General features: G+C 44.3%; 1 protein-coding gene across 1 annotated transcript in view; it reads left to right on the forward strand.

The window, feature by feature from the left end:
* Positions 1-20,000, forward strand: part of LOC128698461 (probable glutamate receptor) — a 24,807-nt gene that overhangs the window by 4,662 nt on the left and 145 nt on the right. The window contains exons 4-8 of the mRNA XM_070104028.1: positions 5,145-5,301; positions 6,405-6,622; positions 7,412-7,540; positions 16,336-16,463; positions 19,210-19,370. Coding sequence (XP_069960129.1) covers positions 5,145-5,301; positions 6,405-6,622; positions 7,412-7,540; positions 16,336-16,463; positions 19,210-19,370 — 793 coding nt within the window. The remainder of the gene's footprint in view (positions 1-5,144; positions 5,302-6,404; positions 6,623-7,411; positions 7,541-16,335; positions 16,464-19,209; positions 19,371-20,000) is intronic.

Here is a 20,000-nt window from a genome sequence, read left to right on the forward strand (position 1 = left end):
TGCTACGGACCCGTTTCCTGGAGGGGTAGGAAGAGATGGATCTGTTTTTATGTTCTTTGGTCTGTCTGTCAGAGGTTGGGGCAGGTTTAGGTTTGAGTGGATTTTGTCTGGAGGAGGTGGAGTTGGACCTGGATGAAGTTTTGGTTGTGGTGGAGGAGTGGGCAAAGGTGGATGCAGAGGAAGTGGAAGCTTTGGTAGGGGAGGAAGTGGAAGCTATGGTAAGGGATGAGGAAGTGGAAGCTATGGTAAGGGATGAGGAAGTGGAAGCTATGGTAAGGGATGAGGAAGTGGAAGCTTTGGAAGGGGATGAGGAAGTGGGGGGAGGGGTGGTCGTAGCAGCAGCAGTAGGGGTGTTGGTGGGAGGTGTGGAAGTAGTGAAGAGGGGTAGGGGAGGAGGAGAGCTGGTTTGAGTAGGAAGTGGGGGGGGTGGGAGAGAGGAAGGAGGGAGAGGTTGTAGTAGGCTTAGAAGAGAAGCAGGAAGGAGGGATAATTAAAGAGGGAAGATTGTTAGCAGACAAGATTAGGTTAAGGACATGTGAGTAGTCTGATTGGTAAGCTCGTGAGATTACCATCGCAGAGTGGGCAGCAGTGGCGAGTTGACAGTTAGTTTTGTAGTCTAGTGTGGGTGTAGGTGTAGAAGGAGAAGTGCTTGTAGTCTGTGTGTTGGTGTTTGATGTGTGTAGAGTAGAAGAGGTAGACCAAGTGCGTGGGGAGGCCCAGGCATTCGGGGTAGGGAAGGGAGGTATGAAAGGGGAGGGAGGTGCCGGGGAGGGAGGTGCAGGGAAGGGGTTGGGGAGGGAGGGAGGTTGGCTGGCTCTGAGGGTGGAGAGAATGTCTTTTCTAGTAGGGCAGGAATTTGCAACTGCAGTGTGTGATCCGCCGCAGTTAGAACATTTAAGGGGGAGGTTGCAAGTGTTCCAGAAGTGGCCAGTTGCTGAACATCTGGAGCAGGTTTGTGTGGAAGTGCATGAGATTTTGTCGTGGCCGAATTTGTAGCATTTCAGACATTGTGTGATGGGGTGAAAGTTTGGAGTGAAGAGGGTGTTTGGAGGAATGCGGATGGTCTTGGCAAGGATTCCTTGATTGAAGAGTGTAGAGGCATCAGAAGGAGTTAAACAGCGTATTTTGAGGATGGTAGAGTTTTCAGGTCTGTAAATATCGTCAACAAAGACTTTGTTTTTAGTACTAATGTTTTTGATTAAGTCTTCTTTGTCTCTGTCATAGGCAGTCAGGAGAGAATAGTCTACGTGTTTTGCGATCACTGTGCATTTGGCGCGGTGCTCAGGAGTCCAAATAATGGTGAAGCCTGCGTTGAGAAGTTTTTGTCTGGTCTCGGTTGAGGTGTACGTTTCCTAAGAATGTCTGTCAAGTAGTAGTTTGAAGCCTGAGTTGGTTTTCAAGACTTTCAGTTGAGGAGCGCCAGTGATCTGGTACAATAAATTTCCAGGACAGATAGTGGCATGATCAGATTTAGAGTATTTGAGGTTAAGCGAGAAAGAACCAAGGGTTTGGAAGAGGTAGAGGCAGGGAGGGTAGGCCTTAGAGGCAGGAGGTAGGACAGAGCAGAGGCAGGTGTTACAGTAGAGGAGGAGTGGGTAAGTGGGGGAAGGAAGTGGAAGGCATTGAAGGCATCGTAAATTAGATGTGTGGCGGCCAAATTCAGCAGAATATTAATTAGGCAAGCACGTGAAGTAGACACACGCTACTTGCCTGGCACATAACTTTAAAGTTTCTTGTGGAGTCTGTCTCTGGAGGCACAGTGGACACTGAGGAGGTGAGCTGTAGCTTGGATGGAGCACTGTATGCCCTGAACGGTGAGGAGAGGCAACACTACTGTATGGCGTGCAGATCACACTGCACTGGCTGGGAGGCGTGGGAGACTTCTGTAGACAGCAACAGGAGTGTGCAGAGGGCAGGCTTCCGCCCCGCCAGGCCAGGCAGGCCACCGACGCACCAATCCTGACATGGTGAAAGACGAAGTGTCCAGTAAACGCCACCATCCTGGTGAGGAGAGCAACCTTCGGCTCTGAGCGATGAGGAGAGCCAACACTCAGCTGTATGGGGAGCAGACTTTCACATAAGCAGGCTGAGGCGTGAGACTTCGAGACAACGGCGAGGTGGAGGCAACACTGGCTGAATGGATCCAAAACAGCACATGGACACAGGAGGTATATACAGGGCTCAGAGCGAGGTGCAAAAATACTAGTGGTAGTAGCAGTAGTAGTAGAAGTAATGTTGGAAGATTCAGACACATTGGTGGCAGGCATATGGAGCCTTTATTCTAGGAAACGTTCTGCCACACAGTGAGCCATCAGTCCAGCCAAAAGACAAGGCGTAAGGAGGAGGACAATGAGGTAATCAGTCCTCAACCTGGAGTCGATGTACCAGTCCATCAATCTTGTAGAATGCGCTACATAGCCGTGAGACGTGGCACATACTGCAGCGAGGTGACGTCAAGCTAGATGGAGGCGGGGTCCACAGGTAACCAACTCCACTCAGTCGAAGGCGAGGTCTTCGTCCAAAAGGTTCCAACAAGTGTTGGAAGAATTCTTTGTAACAAAGATCCCATGATGCTGCAGAGTGTCTGACAGTTGTGATGAAAATGGTCGAAAAACCTTTGGACGAAGACCTACTTCCGACTCCAGTGGATGGCACCACCTATGACCCCGCCTCCCCATCTGCTTCACGTCACCTCACTACAGTATAATGCTTCCACGTCTACGGCCCCTATGCTGTACATTCTTCAAGCAAGCATTGATGGGACTTCGAACATATCGACTCCAGGTTGATGGGACCTGATTAACCTCATTCTTCTCCTCCCTCCCTTACGCCTTCCTTCCTTTGCATTGACTGATGAAGCCACCTGTGTACGTAAAACGCTTTCCCGAACAAAGATTTCCTTGGTGCATGGAGAATTGATGATTTGAAGGGCTCTTTTCTTGCAGTCTTTGATGAAAAAAGAAGGAAAATGTAACTCAGTGAATGTTTGGTGAATGTATGTACATTCCTCGTCAAGAAACTCGGGACTATAAATTCGGTATTATGCTCTTAGGAAAAACCCGATGATGATGCCTCTTTTGGTCTTGGTATCTTGGCTGGAATAGAAGTGTGTGAGATCATTTTTATTGGTGGGTTTCCGATAAACTTGAAATCTTAGGTTGTTGTCTACTTTGTGAATGAGGACGTCGAGGAAAGGTAGCTTGTCACTGGACTCTTCTTCTAGTGTAAACTGGATAGCCGGTTCAACTGCGTTGAGCCTTGCCTGAAGATTCCGTACATCAAAACGTTTGGGCGTTATTACGAGGACGTCGTCCACGTAACGTAACCAAGTGACGCTTGAAGGGATGATGTTGGCGAAGTTTTTCCTAAGAGCATAATACCGAATTTGTAGTCCTGAGTTTCTTGACGAGGAATGTACATACATTCACCAAACCTTCACAGATTTACATTTTCGTACAAGAATGGTATACAATACCGACAAGATGAAATTAAGACACATGTGCAACATCTGGGTATCTTTATTGTAGACGTTGTGCCATCCAGTGGCTTTATCAATACAAATTCCAGGACATAAAGATAGTAGAACTATGTACAGAAGATGAGGCAATCAGTCCCTCAACCTAGGAGTAGGTGCGAAGAGCACCATAGTCGTGGAGATTCTCCACGACAGGATGGCAAAACGTCTACAATAAAGATACCCAGATGTTGCACATGTGTCTTAATTTCATCATTTACATTTTCCTTCCTTTTTCATCAAAGACTGGAAGAAAAGAGCCCTTCAGATCATTAATTCTCCAGGCACCATCACCACTCCCAATAAAGTTATAATTCTTCCCAACAGCCTGGTTGCACTGAACGTTTCTAAAGTACTTTCACAAGCTTCCAGCACTTCAATAAAGGATCTAACCAGAACAAAATCCAAGCACCACGAACCAGTCAACGCAGGGGTTTACACTGTACCCTGTGGAGGTTGCGACAAGATTTATGTAGGTGAAACAGCAAGAGACCTCGACACCCGCCTCAATGAACACATTTATGCATGTAGGAATGATAACTTGAACAACGCCTGTGTACAACGCCGAAATTCCACCAATCATCTCATGAAGTTCAGGGACGCCCAACTAGTGATCAAAGAAACTAATTTCCGCAGATGCAGGTGCCTTGAATCTTCGCTAATAGCTGTTTCTAATACAATTAAACAAAACAAAGGCAGCTTCACCATCTCTGAAGTCTTAGCAAGAATCCTCCTGAAAACAGTAAATCCTGCCATCACATAGTCTCTGCTGTTAATACTACACAAGCACATTACAGAGAGTGAACACTGAAACAGGCTGCCTCTATCCAGCCTCCAATAGAAATATTTGTCTAACCAATTTTCATGTTTCCCAAGTAATAGCCTTTATATCGTTTACTCATGTGCAAGTTAATTGTTCTACATATTGTATCACTTCTACTACTACTACTACTACTACTACTACCACTAGTATTGCACCTCACTCTGAGCCTATATATACCCTCTGTGTCCATGTACTGTTTGTAACGGCTTGATTAAGCTCCTGGACAGCGAAACGTTGCCAAAATAAAATATCACATTAGTTGCACTTGTGTCCTTTTACTTAACAGAAAAGAATGGTGAAAATCACGAGTAGTTTGAGGTAATCAATCCCTCAGCCTTGAGTCGATGTAATCGATTTCAGGCTGAGGGACTAATTACTTTAAACTCCTTCTGATATTCAGTAGGTCTTAAAAACATAAGAATGGAGGCCAACAGGCCACTGCAGTGTTCATCCTTTCACTGCAGCAAGCCTACTGGCCCATACAAGGCAGGTCCTTATCAAAACCACCTATGTATTTATCCAACCTTTCCCCAAAGCTACCCAAAAATTTACTTCCGTACCCCAGACACCAATCACACCCAGGCCCTCCCGCTCGTATATTTGTCCAATCTCTTTTTAAAGCTACCCAGGGTCCTAGCCTCCATCACCCTACTCGGAAGATTGTTTCACGCATCCACAGTTTGAAAACCAATACTGACCTATGTCCTTTCTAAATCTAAATTTATCTCATATATAAAGTGTTGCAGAAGTCGGCACTGTACTCCACTCACGTTACCAGCTCATCATTCACACCTTATACCCGGGCAGGTGTGGATGGTGCTGCTGGCGATGCTAGTCACCAGCTGTCTCCTGGTAATGCTGATGAAGGTGGCGGAGGACAGGTGGCATCTTGCACCAGCTGTTGTTGACACCAAGGTGACACAAGCGCCCAGCTGGGATCTGAGTCCTATTTTACAGGCGGACCGTGAGTGCTGTCTTCTTGCTGGTAGGAGTGGTGGTGGGAATGGTGGTAGGAATGTTGGTGGGAATGGTTGTAGGAGTGGTGGTGGGGATGGTGGTAGGAGTGGTGGTAGGGATGGTGGTAGGAGTGGTGGTGGGGATGGTGGTAGGAATGTTGGTGGGAATGATTGTAGGAGTGGTGGTGGGGATGGTGGTAGGAATGTTGGTGGGAATGGTTGTAGGAGTGGTGGTGGGGATGGTGGTAGGAATGTTGGTGGGAATGGTTGTAAGAATGGTTTTGGGGATGGTGGTAGGAATGATGGTTGGGATGATAGCAGGAGTGGTGGTGGGGATGGTGGTAGGAATGGTGGTGGTAGGAGTAGAGGTGGGAATGGTGGTAGGAGTGGTTGCAAGGATGGTTGTAGTAGTGGTTAGAAGTCTATGAAGGGAATAATAAAAACAGCAGCAATATATATATATATATATATATATATATATATATATATATATATATATATATATATATATATATATATATATATAATCAACGATAACAAAAGTAGCAGAGATAACTAACAACAGCAACAACGACAAAAGCAAAAAAAGAACCAGAAGTAACAACAACAATAACAGTGGTTCTTTATTCCTCTATCAATTTAGGAGGACCAGGTCAGGGACCAGGTCAGAGACCAGTCCCAAGGGTGCAGGAAGGAAGGGAGGGAGGGAAGAAGGGAGGGGGGGACAACCCCATAACCATCAACATATATCTCAAAACACTTCAAACAGACCAGGGAACCGGTGGGGTTTTGAACCCACGTCACGTGAATCCTAAAACTCACAGAGTCCAGTGCGTTAACCACTGTACCACCCGTCTCTCATAAGATTCATCCAACTGAATATATTACTATACACCATAGGAAGGTTAGCATTGACCACAACTGTGACTACATATGCAGGCTTTTAACAGACGAATCCCACACCAGCGTGGCTGTGGCGAGCTCCAGCTCAGGTCCCCTTAAAGCCGCTATCATCTTATCGTAGCCAGGTGGCCTAGTGGTTAACGCACTGGCTTCATTTTTTTCATCAGTATCATCGAATATCATAAAATTTTCCTCTTTCTTTTCCCAGCACTGAATCTTAAGCCTAGGACGCTAAGAGGCCGTCTGCTGCTAGGTGTCTGGCTCCTAGGTGCTCTCATCCTAGGTGCCGCTTACGAGGGAGTGTTAACGTCCTTGCTGGCCTCACCTAGGGTTCCTGTTCCTGTCAACTCCCTGGAGGACCTGATCAAGTACGCTCATCTACCGTGGTCCGTGGAAGCTGGCACGGCCCTCCACCAACTCTTAGGGGTCCGTATATCCACTGAAGCTATTGTATACTTCGTTAAATAATGTATTACATACTGTATCACATATTGTATTACTGTTACATACACAGGTACACACCATACCACTGCACAATAACCATTTAGGAACGAGCAAAAAGGCAGCAGAGAGAATGAATGATTGTATCTCCTTCACTAAATTCAAGCTGCTATTTACAGTGTATATAGCCTATGTACTGTATTTACATGTATAATGAGGTGACTGCAAGCACAAGACACGGTAAGAACCGTAGCGACCAACAGGGAAGGTAAGTCTGCCAAAGCTGCTTCACTAGTGTACCACATCGCTTTACAGCTTTGGTGAGCTGCCTTGTGATTGGCTGGTTGATCCAAGATAGTGGTATAACGACGGGGCACCTGATCGTTAAACCCTTAACACCTGATTCACTGGTCGGGAGGCATGACTATATGGGTGACATACACCGGAAAATGTAATATACTGTTAGCATGTCATAATTACACACACTTACATACTGTATTCATACCTGTCATTTAAACCCACAATGAGAGGACAAGAAAGAGAAAGATCTCTGATGGTCTTCGGAAATGAGGTCAGGAAGGACGAGATGGGAGTAAGAGAAACACGAGACTATATCTTAGTACGTATATGGGACGAGCTTTAACATAAAACCATAACAGAGTGTATGGAAGGCAGAGAAATATCAAAACAAATGGAAAATATTCAAAGGTAGGCCAGTACTAACTAAAATCAATTTTCACGATTTACAACTCAACTTGGAAGCGGTTTCTGCAGGACGCCAAGGCTGGTGTATACAAGAAAGTCACTGAGGGAGCCTTCTTGATCTCCAGCCTCTTCGAAGAAAAAGACAATATGAAGAAGAAAAGATTCGCCATCCTTTGTGACTTTTTCTCCATGAAACAGGTAAGATTTTCAGCCTTAATGGAAATGACTCCAAAGCTATCATAATAATCATCATAATTTTAATATTAATATAAATAATAATAATATAATTTTAATAACAGTGATAATAATAAATACTAATATGGTAATAATAATAGTGATAATATTAATAATGACGATAATTATAGTGTTTATTAATAAATAAAATTACGTCCATTGCAATTAATATTGTTAGTGTTACTTTATCTTCTTTACGATCTATATATGAAGCACTAAACCAGTTTGAGTGATTCAGCACACAAAGTTGTGAAGGCTCGATCCTCCGTCCACTGACAGGGAGGTAGCTACGCTACGTAATTCTTCTCACTCGTTCCCACACCTTGTTGCGTCAGTACTCGAGGTGTAGTCTTCATTTCAAAGCCCAGTCTTAAGGTATACTACTTGAACCATTTACAATATGTAAATGGGCAAGTCGGGCCGAAACGTCGCCATACGCTTGTCTCTATGTGCGGGTTATTTGTGTATTGTTCCAGTCTCAGTATTGTGCCTGTTTGTTCTCTGAGGTATGCCACCCCAGGATGCCTCCCACACTAGCAATTAGCAATTCAGAGATACCGTGAGCAGGGGAAAACGTTCATTTCTCGACGTTTCCCCCACAGAGGAGCTTTGTCAAGAAACTGATAAATACAATTACTCCCTCTTACTGATAGTTATAAAGCCCCGGTGTGGAAGATCAGTCCCAAAATTAAAATTCTTTATTTCAAGTCCATAGATTAACACTAGTTAATCTACGTCGCTTCAATGACCAGAAACCCAGATTTTCTCGAGGTCTTCTGTGATATATTCCAGCCACTCGCTCGCTGCGCCTGGAATAAGTAAAATTTTGGAAATTCGTGTTCCGTCATCGTCGTCCACCACGACCCACCACCACCCACGACCCACCACCCAACAGGAGGAGGAGGAGGTGGATGAGGTGGTGGTTTGGTGCGATTGAGGTTCCAGCTATACGAGTCCCTGGGGCCTCTTCTCTGTCCCGGACACTAAACTCTTAAACCCAGTGCGAATGGACACAAGCAGCATTTCCAGGACACAAGCAGCAAGCATTTCCAGGACAAAAGCAGAAAGCATTTCCTGACACATGCAGCAAGCATTTCCAGGACACAGGCAACAAGCATTTCTAGGACACAGGCAACAAGCATTACCTGGACACAGGCAACAAACATTACCTGGACACAGGCAACGAGCATTACCTGGACACAGTCAACAAGCATTACCTGGACACAGGCAACAAGCATTACCCGGACACAGGCAACAAACATTACCTGGACACAGGCAACAAACATTACCTGGACACAGGCAACAAACATTACCCGGACACAGGCAACAAGCATTACCTGGACACAGGCAACAAACATTACCTGGACACAGGCAACAAACATTACCTGGACACAGGCAACAAACATTACCTGGACACAGGCAGCAAACATTACCTGGACACAGGCAACAAACATTACCTGGACACAGGCAACAAACATTACCTGGACACAGGCAACAAGCATTACCTGGACACAGGCAACAAGCATTACCTGGACACAGGCAACAAACATTACCTGGACACAGGCAACAAGCATTACCTGGACACAGGCAACAAGCATTACCTGGACACAGGCAACAAACATTACCTGGACACAGGCAACAAGCATTACCTGGACATAGGCAACAAGCATTACCTGGACACAGGCAACAAACATTACCTGGACACAGGCAACAAACATTACCTGGACACAGGCAACAAGCATTACCTGGACACAGGCAACAAACATTACCTGGACACAGGCAACAAACATTACCTGGACACAGGCAACAAACATTACCTGGACACAGGCAACAAACATTGCCTGGACACAGGCAACAAACATTACCTGGACACAGGCAACAAGCATTACCTGGACACAGGCAACAAGCATTACCTGGACACAGGCAACAAACATTACCTGGACACAGGCAACAAACATTACCTGGACACAGGCAACAAACATTACCTGGACACAGGCAACAAGCATTACCTGGACACAGGCAACAAACATTACCTGGACACAGGCAACAAACATTACCTGGACACAGGCAACAAACATTACCTGGACACAGGCAACAAACATTACCTGGACACAGGCAACAAGCATTACCTGGACACAGGCAACAAGCATTACCTGGACACAGGCAACAAACATTACCTGGACACAGGCAACAAACATTACCTGGACACAGGCAACAAACATTACCTGGACACAGGCAACAAACATTACCTGGACACAGGCAACAAACATTACCTGGACACAGGCAACAAACATTACCTGGACACAGGCAACAAGCATTACCTGGACACAGGCAACAAACATTACCTGGACACAGGCAACAAGCATTACCTGGACACAGGCAACAAGCATTACCTGGACACAGGCAACAAGCATTACCTGGACACAGGCAACAAGCATTACCTGGACACAGGCAACAAACATTACCTGGACACAGGCAACAAGCATTACCTGGACACAGGCAACGAGCATTACCTGGACACAGTCAACAAACATTACCTGGACACAGGCAACAAGCATTACCTGGACACAGGCAACAAACATTACCTGGACACAGGCAACAAACATTACCTGGACACAGGCAACAAACATTACCTGGACACAGGCAACAAACATTACCTGGACACAGACAACAAACATTACCTGGACACAGGCAACAAACATTACCTGGACACAGACAACAAGCATTACCTGGACACAGGCAACAAACATTACCTGGACACAGGCAACAAACATTACCTGGACACAGGCAACAAACATTACCTGGACACAGACAACAAACATTACCTGGACACAGGCAACAAGCATTACCTAGACACAGGCAACAAACATTACCTGGACACAGGCAACAAACATTACCTGGACACAGGCAACAAGCATTACCTGGACACAGGCAACAAGCATTACCTGGACACAGGCAACAAACATTACCTGGATACAAGCAACAAACATTACCTGGACACAGGCAACAAACATTACCTGGACACAGGCAACAAACATTACCTGGACACAGGCAACAAACATTACCTGGACACAGGCAACAAGCATTACCTGGACACAGGCAACAAACATTACCTGGACACAGGCAACAAACATTACCTGGACACAGACAACAAACATTACCTGGACACAGGCAACAAACATTACCTGGACACAGGCAACAAGCATTACCTGGACACAGCAGACAAAACCTTTCATAATTAAGCTTCCTTTTTCTTGTCTACGCTAAAAGTAATACCATATCAATTATAAAATCAATCTTGTAATTTTTACAACACGATGTAAATACCATCAACCAAACCAACTTAAAAACCACTACACCAATAAGACCAACAAAACTAAAACGTATATAACCCTCCCTCTTAATAATAATAATACTAATAATAATAATAATAATAATAATAATAATAATTTTATATAAATACATGTACAAGGTATACAGACCTAGTTGGCAGCAGCGATACTACTATTTAGGGCAAATTAGGTCAGTTTTGTCCCAGGATGCGATCCACACCAGTCGACTAACATCCAGGTACCTATTTTGTGCTAGGTGAGCAGGGACAGCAGGTGTCTTAAGGAAACACGTCCTAATTTTTCCACCCGTACCGGGAATCGACCCCGGGTCTCAATGTGTGAGCTGAGTGCGCTACCAATCATAGCAATACAATAACGCAAAAATAATTAAAAAAACAGCAATAAATAATACTACTACTAATAATAATGATTATTATTATTATTAATTATTATTATTATTAGTGCTGTATATTGAGTCCCCTCAAGGAAGGTTCCTTGATGTTGGTGAGGGGCTCTTGATTTAGGGAATTGGATCTGTGCTCCAGTTCCCCGAATTAAGCCTGAATGCCTTCCACATCCCCCCCCCAGGCGCTGTATAATCCTCCGGGTTTAGCGCTTCCCCCTTGATTATAATAATAATAATGTATATTGAGTATTGTTAGTTTACTCTCAAGGTTACAAATCCTTGAATTACTGTAAAGGTGAAACTGTGGTAGTCACTAGAACAGCTTTCACATTTAGGGTGTCCCGTAGCTCAGTTGGTAGCGCACTCGTCTTACACAATGAGTGTCAGTGGTTCGCTCCCCGGTACGAGTGGAAGCATTGGGCGTGTTTTCTCAAGACACCTGCTGTCCATGTTCACCAAGCAGTAAGTAGGTACCTGGATGTTAGCCGACTGGTGTGGGTCGCATCCTGGGGGACAAGGTTAACCTAAGTTGCCAGAAATGCTCTGCATAACCAGGAACTTTCTATATAGTTATCACTGATGTCAGTTACGTCTGTATATTTTGTTCCGTGTACTTGTAGAACTTAAGATTATTATTATATCTGACGTTTTTGGATTATCGTAGATAATTTACACGTATGTTATTATGTATAATAATTGTACTTATGCGTACCTATACCTAAATAAAGTTAATAGTGCTAGCTAGATTTAGTGGTCAGATTTATATTAGCTGAGGGAGCGAGCGAGTGAGAGTGAGAAGTGTGTGTGTGTGTGTGTGTGTGTGTGTGTGTGTGTGTGTGTGTGTGTGTGTGTGTGTGTGTGTGTGTGTGTGTGTGTGTGTGTGTGTTAGACATCTTTAGTTCACTTGATCTTCTGAGAAAAAGTAACGAGGAGCCAGTTAGGTTAATTGTGTAGCTGCGGTTCTCATGTTTGCTGACGAAAGATTTTCCCTTAAGGTCAGTCTAAATTAGCCTTCGAGTGTAACTTAAGGTCACGCCAATCAGTTCTTTTTGCAACGTCAGATCAGGTCAATCTGCCCAGGTATGCAACTTCAAGTCTCATCAGGTATCACACACACATCTTTAACCTTTTCTTAGATAAGACTCGTTTGAAAACAGAACAAGTGTTTCCTGGAACGAGTTTTAGTCATGTGATGACCCACCACTGGAGCTTTTGGTTATGTGACCGAGGCCTTCAGCTGGCTTACCTATTCACCCTCTAAAAAATAGGATTATATATTAGTAAATTGATAATCGCGTCTTGATTACTTGAGATTCTTGTAAATAACACCTCTACCCAAACTCCCATATATAATTCTAATTATATTCTCATCCATATTCATTCAAATAGGCTCCGTGGTTTGATCCTCGGCACGGTTGTAAACGTTGGTCATGTTTCCGTGCGCCTGCAGCCCCTGCACACCTAGCAGCAAGTAGGTACCTAGGTGTTAGTGCTGTTGTGGATCGCATCCTGGGGGATGGTAGTATACCTAATATAACTTGAGGTTACATACCTGGACAGACTGACCTGATCTAACGTCGCAAAAGGGCTGGGCTTTGAAATAAGCTAAGGTAGGCTACCTCCTAGCCTGTAAATTCAACTGTGTAAAAAAGAAATAAGCTAAGGTAGGCTACCTCCTAGCCTGTAAATTCAACTGTGTAAAAAAGAAATAAGCTAAGGTAGGCTACCTCCTAGCCTGTAAATTCAACTGTGTAAAAAAGAAATAAGCTAAGGTAGGCTACCTCCTAGCCTGTAAATTCAACTGTGTAAAAAAAAATAAGCTAAGGTAGGCTACCTCCTAGCCTGTAAATTCAACTGTGTAAAAAAATAAACGTATATGCAACACTCTTTATAATACAGTGTGTTGCATATACGTCTTATTCATCACAGAAAACTGATGAACCTCTCAGATTCTATTCACACTTCCTCGCAGCTTCCCTGGTGCCGTCTCCACGGAGTCCTGCGCGTCCAGGCGTAAAATGTCGTGATTATGTAGAGACCTTTTTCACACCTTAAATCTGGGGCCAAAAACTAGATCGTATTTCAGAGGTTAGGCAGCTGTAGGATCCACAAGCACTTATCTACTGTCTCCTATATCTCGTAAGTGTAAAGTAACAATAGGCAGCCTTCGAGGGTTACCTATCTAGCACTGATTCAGCTGCCAAGAGTTAAGTGAACAAGCTGTCGTAGTGGGAGAGGGCGTGCAGTGAATGAGAGAGGTGCGCTTGTACGGCCTGGGGAAGAATAAACCAGCCTCTCTGATTGTAGAATCATTGAAGCCACAATTCAGGAGAGGACGCCCACAATCTAGTGCCAAGCGGCACAAATGACCAATGGGTCCCCATCTTCTCTCCCCCTGCAAAAGAACGCAGCATAAGTCGGATTGCCAAGTGTGTGATGGATCTGAAGAAGGAAGCATAATCTTAGCTTCTCACGGTGGAGATTCAGGGAAAGCTTACAAAGACTCGACACAGAGGCTCTCTACAGAGAGTTCGAAATGCACCCATGCAAGGATATACCACCAGGTAATGAGCAGAATCAAGAAAGCGCAGCAGGAAAGAATTAACTGGTAAGTAGGTTTGGCAGCCATACTCCCATGCTACCTATATATACCCTCTGAGTCCTTGTATTCTTTGTAATGGCTTGACAAAGCTCCTGGAGAGCGAAACATTGCCACAATAAAATGTCGCATTAGCTGCACGTGTACGTTTATCTAAAATACTGTCGATAATTCTAACACTATTACAACCATACTCTATCATGGAGCGGCACGAGGCAGCACGCAGGTGAAACTTGGTCCTATGATCCACCCCAAAGTATGGTAGGAGAACACCTTAAGAATGTCAGTTACAGGCAGAGCAGCAAGTTTGAGATATGAGAAACCCACGTCAGTCGACTTTCAAAGATAATTTCCAAGAACGTCACCTGCTGCTTATTGGAAAGGACCACACCGTGTGGAGAAGCACATCGGGAACATGCTTCAAATCTGGGACAGAGTAAAATGAACAGCCACCATCCTTTGATTTAAAAACTGGTAGGTATTAAAAGCAGCTTACTTAGTGATATCTCATACCAGGAGAATTCGGTGACAGGCATCCCAGATCATCTTCAACAAGGCTGCCTCGACGCTAGGGATAATAATGACCACACAATCCACAGTTATAAAATATGAGAGCCTTATAACACTGCCATAATGGACCCTTCCTTCCACTTCAGGGAAAAACTACAACGAGTAGCACGAACCAGACACTTTGAAAAATCAGTTAGATAAAAACTGTAGAAACCGGAGCAGATGACCCTGCAGTATCAGTCTGGAGAAGGCGAAGAACACCGTACCTCCACATTATGTCGTAGGCTTTCTACAAGTCCAGGTAGACTGACAAGGTATTAAGACTCTGACGAAACCCTGTGTGTTACCTGCCAGTTGAACTAAGAAATCAGTCGTCAACTGGTGCCAAACTACACCAAAAAGTTGTAGCCTTTCGTTTTTCAGTACCACACGAGACGAACATTCACCCTCAAAACCCAACTTCAAATGAAGCTCGTCAGAGAGATTAGTCTGTGGTTCTGACTACCCAAGATCGCCAACTGTGGAGCAGCACCACTCCTATCCAAATAAAATTACATCTAACCAATAAATAACGTTGGGGAGGGGAAGGGAAATGGTAGGCATCGCAACATGTAATAAACCCCATCCTCTCCCGGAGCAGTAGGTGTTGATATAACAAACGCCAATTTTCCCAATCCTAACAGAAGACAAACCTCTCCGGTGTTGTCCACAATGGGCAAAGGGAAAGTCTCATAAAGCCTTCAGGACAGACTCATGACTGTAGCTCTCGACTCTAGAGACAGAAAAAACTCTCAAAGGTGTTGAGTTCAGAATGGTTGTCCACCTGCTCACGATAGAGAAGGTTGGACACAGCTTGGGGAATATTTACCAGACATCCTTCTGATCTTATTTCCTATCCGTCCAAGAATGTTGGAGTCAACGAACTTTATGTAGCGAACTCAGGACGTATGCTGAGCGTTTCTGAACGCCTTCCTTTTGATGGCCAACACCCGCTGGTATATCAGCATACCAGTGAATAGTGGTTCCTGAGGCGACGATAGGCGCAATGTACCGCTGCTTCTCACAGTCCTTGTTCCACCAAGTACCGGCAGAATGGACCCCGAACCACCTGGCCATGAGATGCTAGTCTCATGACAATAACGAAGTAGTCATAATTCCCCTGTGCACCATGAAAATCACAAAGGACACAAGAGTGCTGCATAGTCTCTTAGAGCCTCCAGTCCACAGCCTCCAGCTTCCACCGCAGAAGGCGGACAGGAGGGAAGGATCCCACAAGACTCTAAGAAGTCCTGATACACAGAAGAAGCGAGGTAATCAGTCAGCGAAGAAACAGAGAAGCGAGGTAATCAGTCTCTCAGTCAAGGAGTTGGCAATGAGCACCGTAGTCTTAAAGAGACAATACAGTGTTGCACATGTGTCAAATTCTCCATCTTGTGGGTACTGTATACCATACATACATAGAGAGATCTATGCCCGAGAAGCTGCTCGTAAGGTAAGAGTTAAAATACGGGGATACAGTGACACCTGAGAGGTAAGGTATTCAGTTCTTTCAATAGCTTCCTTATTTCAACCATAATAACGGATTTTACTACATAGTAAAACCCCTTGCCAGGAAAGTAATTCATAGTTATCCAACATAACAACACACCCACGCGCCCGTCCCATGCAGGTCCGTCTCAAATCCAAACTACCCAACATTCTCCACCTGTCTCTCCACACTACATATACTCATGTACTCTTAACTCAGGTAAATCTATTCGTGACCCGATAAAACCCACTGTGTGGGCAAAGGAAGTCAATAAAAGATAGCACTATACTGCATTCATATATTTTTTCATTCAATATTTTCCCTTTCAATGTTTGGATGCTCTCATAACTTTATCGAATCAATTATATTTTTATTTTATGCCAGGTTATGAGCGACGACTACAGCCTAACGGGGGAATGTAACTATTACATCGCCCAGGAGATCATCACATCTACCTCCATGGCTTTCGTGTTTCCCAAGGGTAGTGCCCTCGTCTCCCAGATCAATAAGTGGTAAGTAAGCACTTGTAAAAACAAAAATACCATACAATAATTTACAACAGCGCCTGAGTCAAGGAAGGGTCATAGGTTCGATGTGTTTTAAAATGATGGACCTAGTTTCTAAGCAGTATTTTTGACGATCGGGTCCATCAATTTGAAACACCCGACTCGATCAATGGAAGCAGTAGGATTATTGCGCCTTACATGGAGACATGGGAGTTCATCCACGTAGTTAAAACTGTAGGTGAAACCTGGTAAAAAAATGGTTTTCCTTGCTTAAAGTAATTTGCTTGAAATGCTTTGGATAACTACGAGGTTTTATCATGACTCACGAAATCGTAAAAACACGATTGCAAACAAACCACGGTACGGGTGGGGTTCGAACTCACGGCAAGTGAGTATGGAGTTTTACGACTCACTTGCCGTGAGTTCAATCCCCACCAGTACCGTAGCTTTTATTATGGCTTTCTACACACACAACTGTCACCCATCTGTGAATAAACATTGTATCATAGTGAAATTATTATTATTATTATTATTATTATTTGTCTGTCTGCATCCTTGCTTACATAAGGATAAGCCAGAATGATAAATCTCTCAAACCACGGTACGGGTGGCATTTGAACCCACGGCTTCAACAGCTCACAACTATCCCACAAAACCCTGGCTGCAATAATTTAAAACTAATCCACAGCACCCTAGTTGCAACAATTCACAATTAATCCACATTAATGGGGCTGCAATAAGTCATCCCGTGGATGTCCCAGTCCATGATTCACACAAAAATATTTTCTGATATACTGAAGACGTCTGGATCTACTCCTGACCATATTAAAACCTGACCATATTAAAACCTGACCATATTAAAACCTGACCATATTAAAACCTGACCATATTAAAACCTGACCATATTAAAACCTGACCATATTAAAACCTGGCCATATTAAAACCTGACCATATTAAAACCTGGCCATATTAAAACCTGACCATATTAAAACCTGACCACATTAAAACCTGACCATATTAAAACCTGACCATATTAAAACCTGACCATATTAAAACCTGACCATATTAAAACCTGACCACATTAAAACCTGACCATATTAAAACCTGACCATATTAAAACCTGACCATATTAAAACCTGACCATATTAAAACCTGACCACATTAAAACCTGACCACATTAAAACCTGACCACATTAAAACCTGACCACATTAAAACCTGACCACATTAAAACCTGACCACATTAAAACCTGACCACATTAAAACCTGACCACATTAAAACCTGACCACATTAAAACCTGACCATATTAAAACCTGACCATATTAAAACCTGACCATATTAAAACCTGACCATATTAAAACCTGACCACATTAAAACCTGACCACATTAAAACCTGACCACATTAAAACCTGACCACATTAAAACCTGACCACATTAAAACCTGACCACATTAAAACCTGACCACATTAAAACCTGACCATATTAAAACCTGACCACATTAAAACCTGACCACATTAAAACCTGACCACATTAAAATCATAACTAAGTCACGGTTGTCACATGACGGTGTTAGGTACATGGACGCAGGTGCAACTGATGTGACGTTTTACTGTGACAACGTTTCGCTCTTCAGGCTCTTTGTTAAGCCGTTGTAGCGGCTTGACAAAGCCGTTACTTGTCCATTTATCTAACGTTTTGTCGGTAATTCCTCCATTATGGCATGACGATGATTCCTCAGTTTAGTCACTAAACTGAGGAACAGTTGTGCAGTGATATGTAATGCATCTAGGCACTGTAATTACCAGCTCCAGGACTCGAGTCCGGCTAACTTGTTTCCCTGATTCTAGGCACTGTAATTACCAGCACCAGGACTCGAGTCCGGCTAACTTGTTTCCCTGATTCTAGGCACTGTAATTACCAGCACCAGGACTCGAGTCCGGCTAACTTGTTTCCCTGATTCCAGGCACTGTAATTACCAGCACCAGGACTCGAGTCCGGCTAACTTGTTTCCCTGATTCCAGGCACTGTAATTACCAGCACCAGGACTCGAGTCCGGCTAACTTGTTTCCCTGATTCCAGTCACTGTAATTACTAGCACCAGGACTCGAGTCCGGCTAGAAACAAATTTTTCCTTATTTCAATCTAACACGCTCTCACACACGCTTGCCGGATGTTCAAGCCTCTACCGCTTAAAGCCTCCCTCCCTACTACCCTTAAACTCATGCTGGAACGTCTACAACTCAGCACCATACAATAAATAAGTGAAAAAAATGGGGAGTTCTGGTAAACAAAAAATTGAACCCAGGGCAACAGTGCCAAAGTGTGTGTAATAAGGGAAACAGATTTCATGGATTTTTATGAAATAAGTGTAAACAGGAGTGCGAATGTTAATCTACAGCTCTATGTATCATTAAGAGAGCTTTACTTAGATTATACAGCTCAGTTCTGGTCTGTCTACTGCTGAATCTAAATTTGTTAGTAAATATTCAGAGAAAGATGAATTTAACGAAGTTAATGAGAAATATTACAAAGTTGAACGCAGAACCAACTAGTGAAAGACGAAGAATGAAAGACGAAATAATTGAAGAACCCAAGTAGACAGAAGGAGATACAAACAGGAAGTAGACAGGATCTAATACATATAATTGCTTAGAGAAAATAAATCATAGTGGTCTTGAAACCCCTTAAATATTTTCCTTTTCCTAATTGTTTCTTGGGAGAAATATCACTCCAGAAAACACCACCACCTGCAGGCTGATGATGATGCGAGAGTCTGGTCTTGTGAACAGGAACCTGGACGAACTGACCTCCAACGCCACCACTTGTCTGGTGCCGCCAGGGAAGGAGTTCGGGGTGAAGACTCTTGTTCTCTCCCTCGACGACTTCGCTGGAGTCTTCCTTCTTCTAGCAACAGGTGACTGCGATGCTTTGCATTTTAATAAGACGCAGCCTGCGGTACACTGACTTTCTTGGGTTATCGTGGGTGGCTAACCCTCCCTATCCCGGGTTATCGTGGGTGGCTAACTCTCCCTATCCCGGGTTATTCTGGGTGGCTAACCCTCCCTATCCCGGGTTATCCTGGGTGGCTAACCCTCCTTATCCCGGGTTATTCTGGGTGGCTAACCCTCCCTATCCCGGGTTATCCTGGGTGGCTAACCCTCCCTATCCCGGGTTATCCTGGGTGGCTAACCCTCCCTATCCCGGGTTATCCTGGGTGGCTAACCCTCCCTATCCCGGGTTATCCTGGGTGGCTAACCCTTCCTATCCCGGGTTATCCTGGGTGGCTAACCCTCGCTATCCCGGGTTATTCTGGGTGGCTAACCCTCGCTATCCCGGGTTATTCTGGGTGGCTAACCCTCCCTATCCCGGGTTACCCTGGGTGGCTAACCCTCCCTATCCCGGATTATCCTGGGTGGTTAACCCTCCCTATCCCGGATTATCCTGGGTGGCTAACCCTCCCTATCCCGGGTTATCCTGGGTGGCTAAGCCTCCTTACCCCAGGTTAAAAATTCCAAGAAATCTTATCCGATCTGCCTAATTATCA

This window comes from Cherax quadricarinatus, chromosome 88, assembly GCF_038502225.1.
Source record: "Cherax quadricarinatus isolate ZL_2023a chromosome 88, ASM3850222v1, whole genome shotgun sequence".
Lineage (NCBI taxonomy): Eukaryota > Metazoa > Arthropoda > Malacostraca > Decapoda > Parastacidae > Cherax > Cherax quadricarinatus.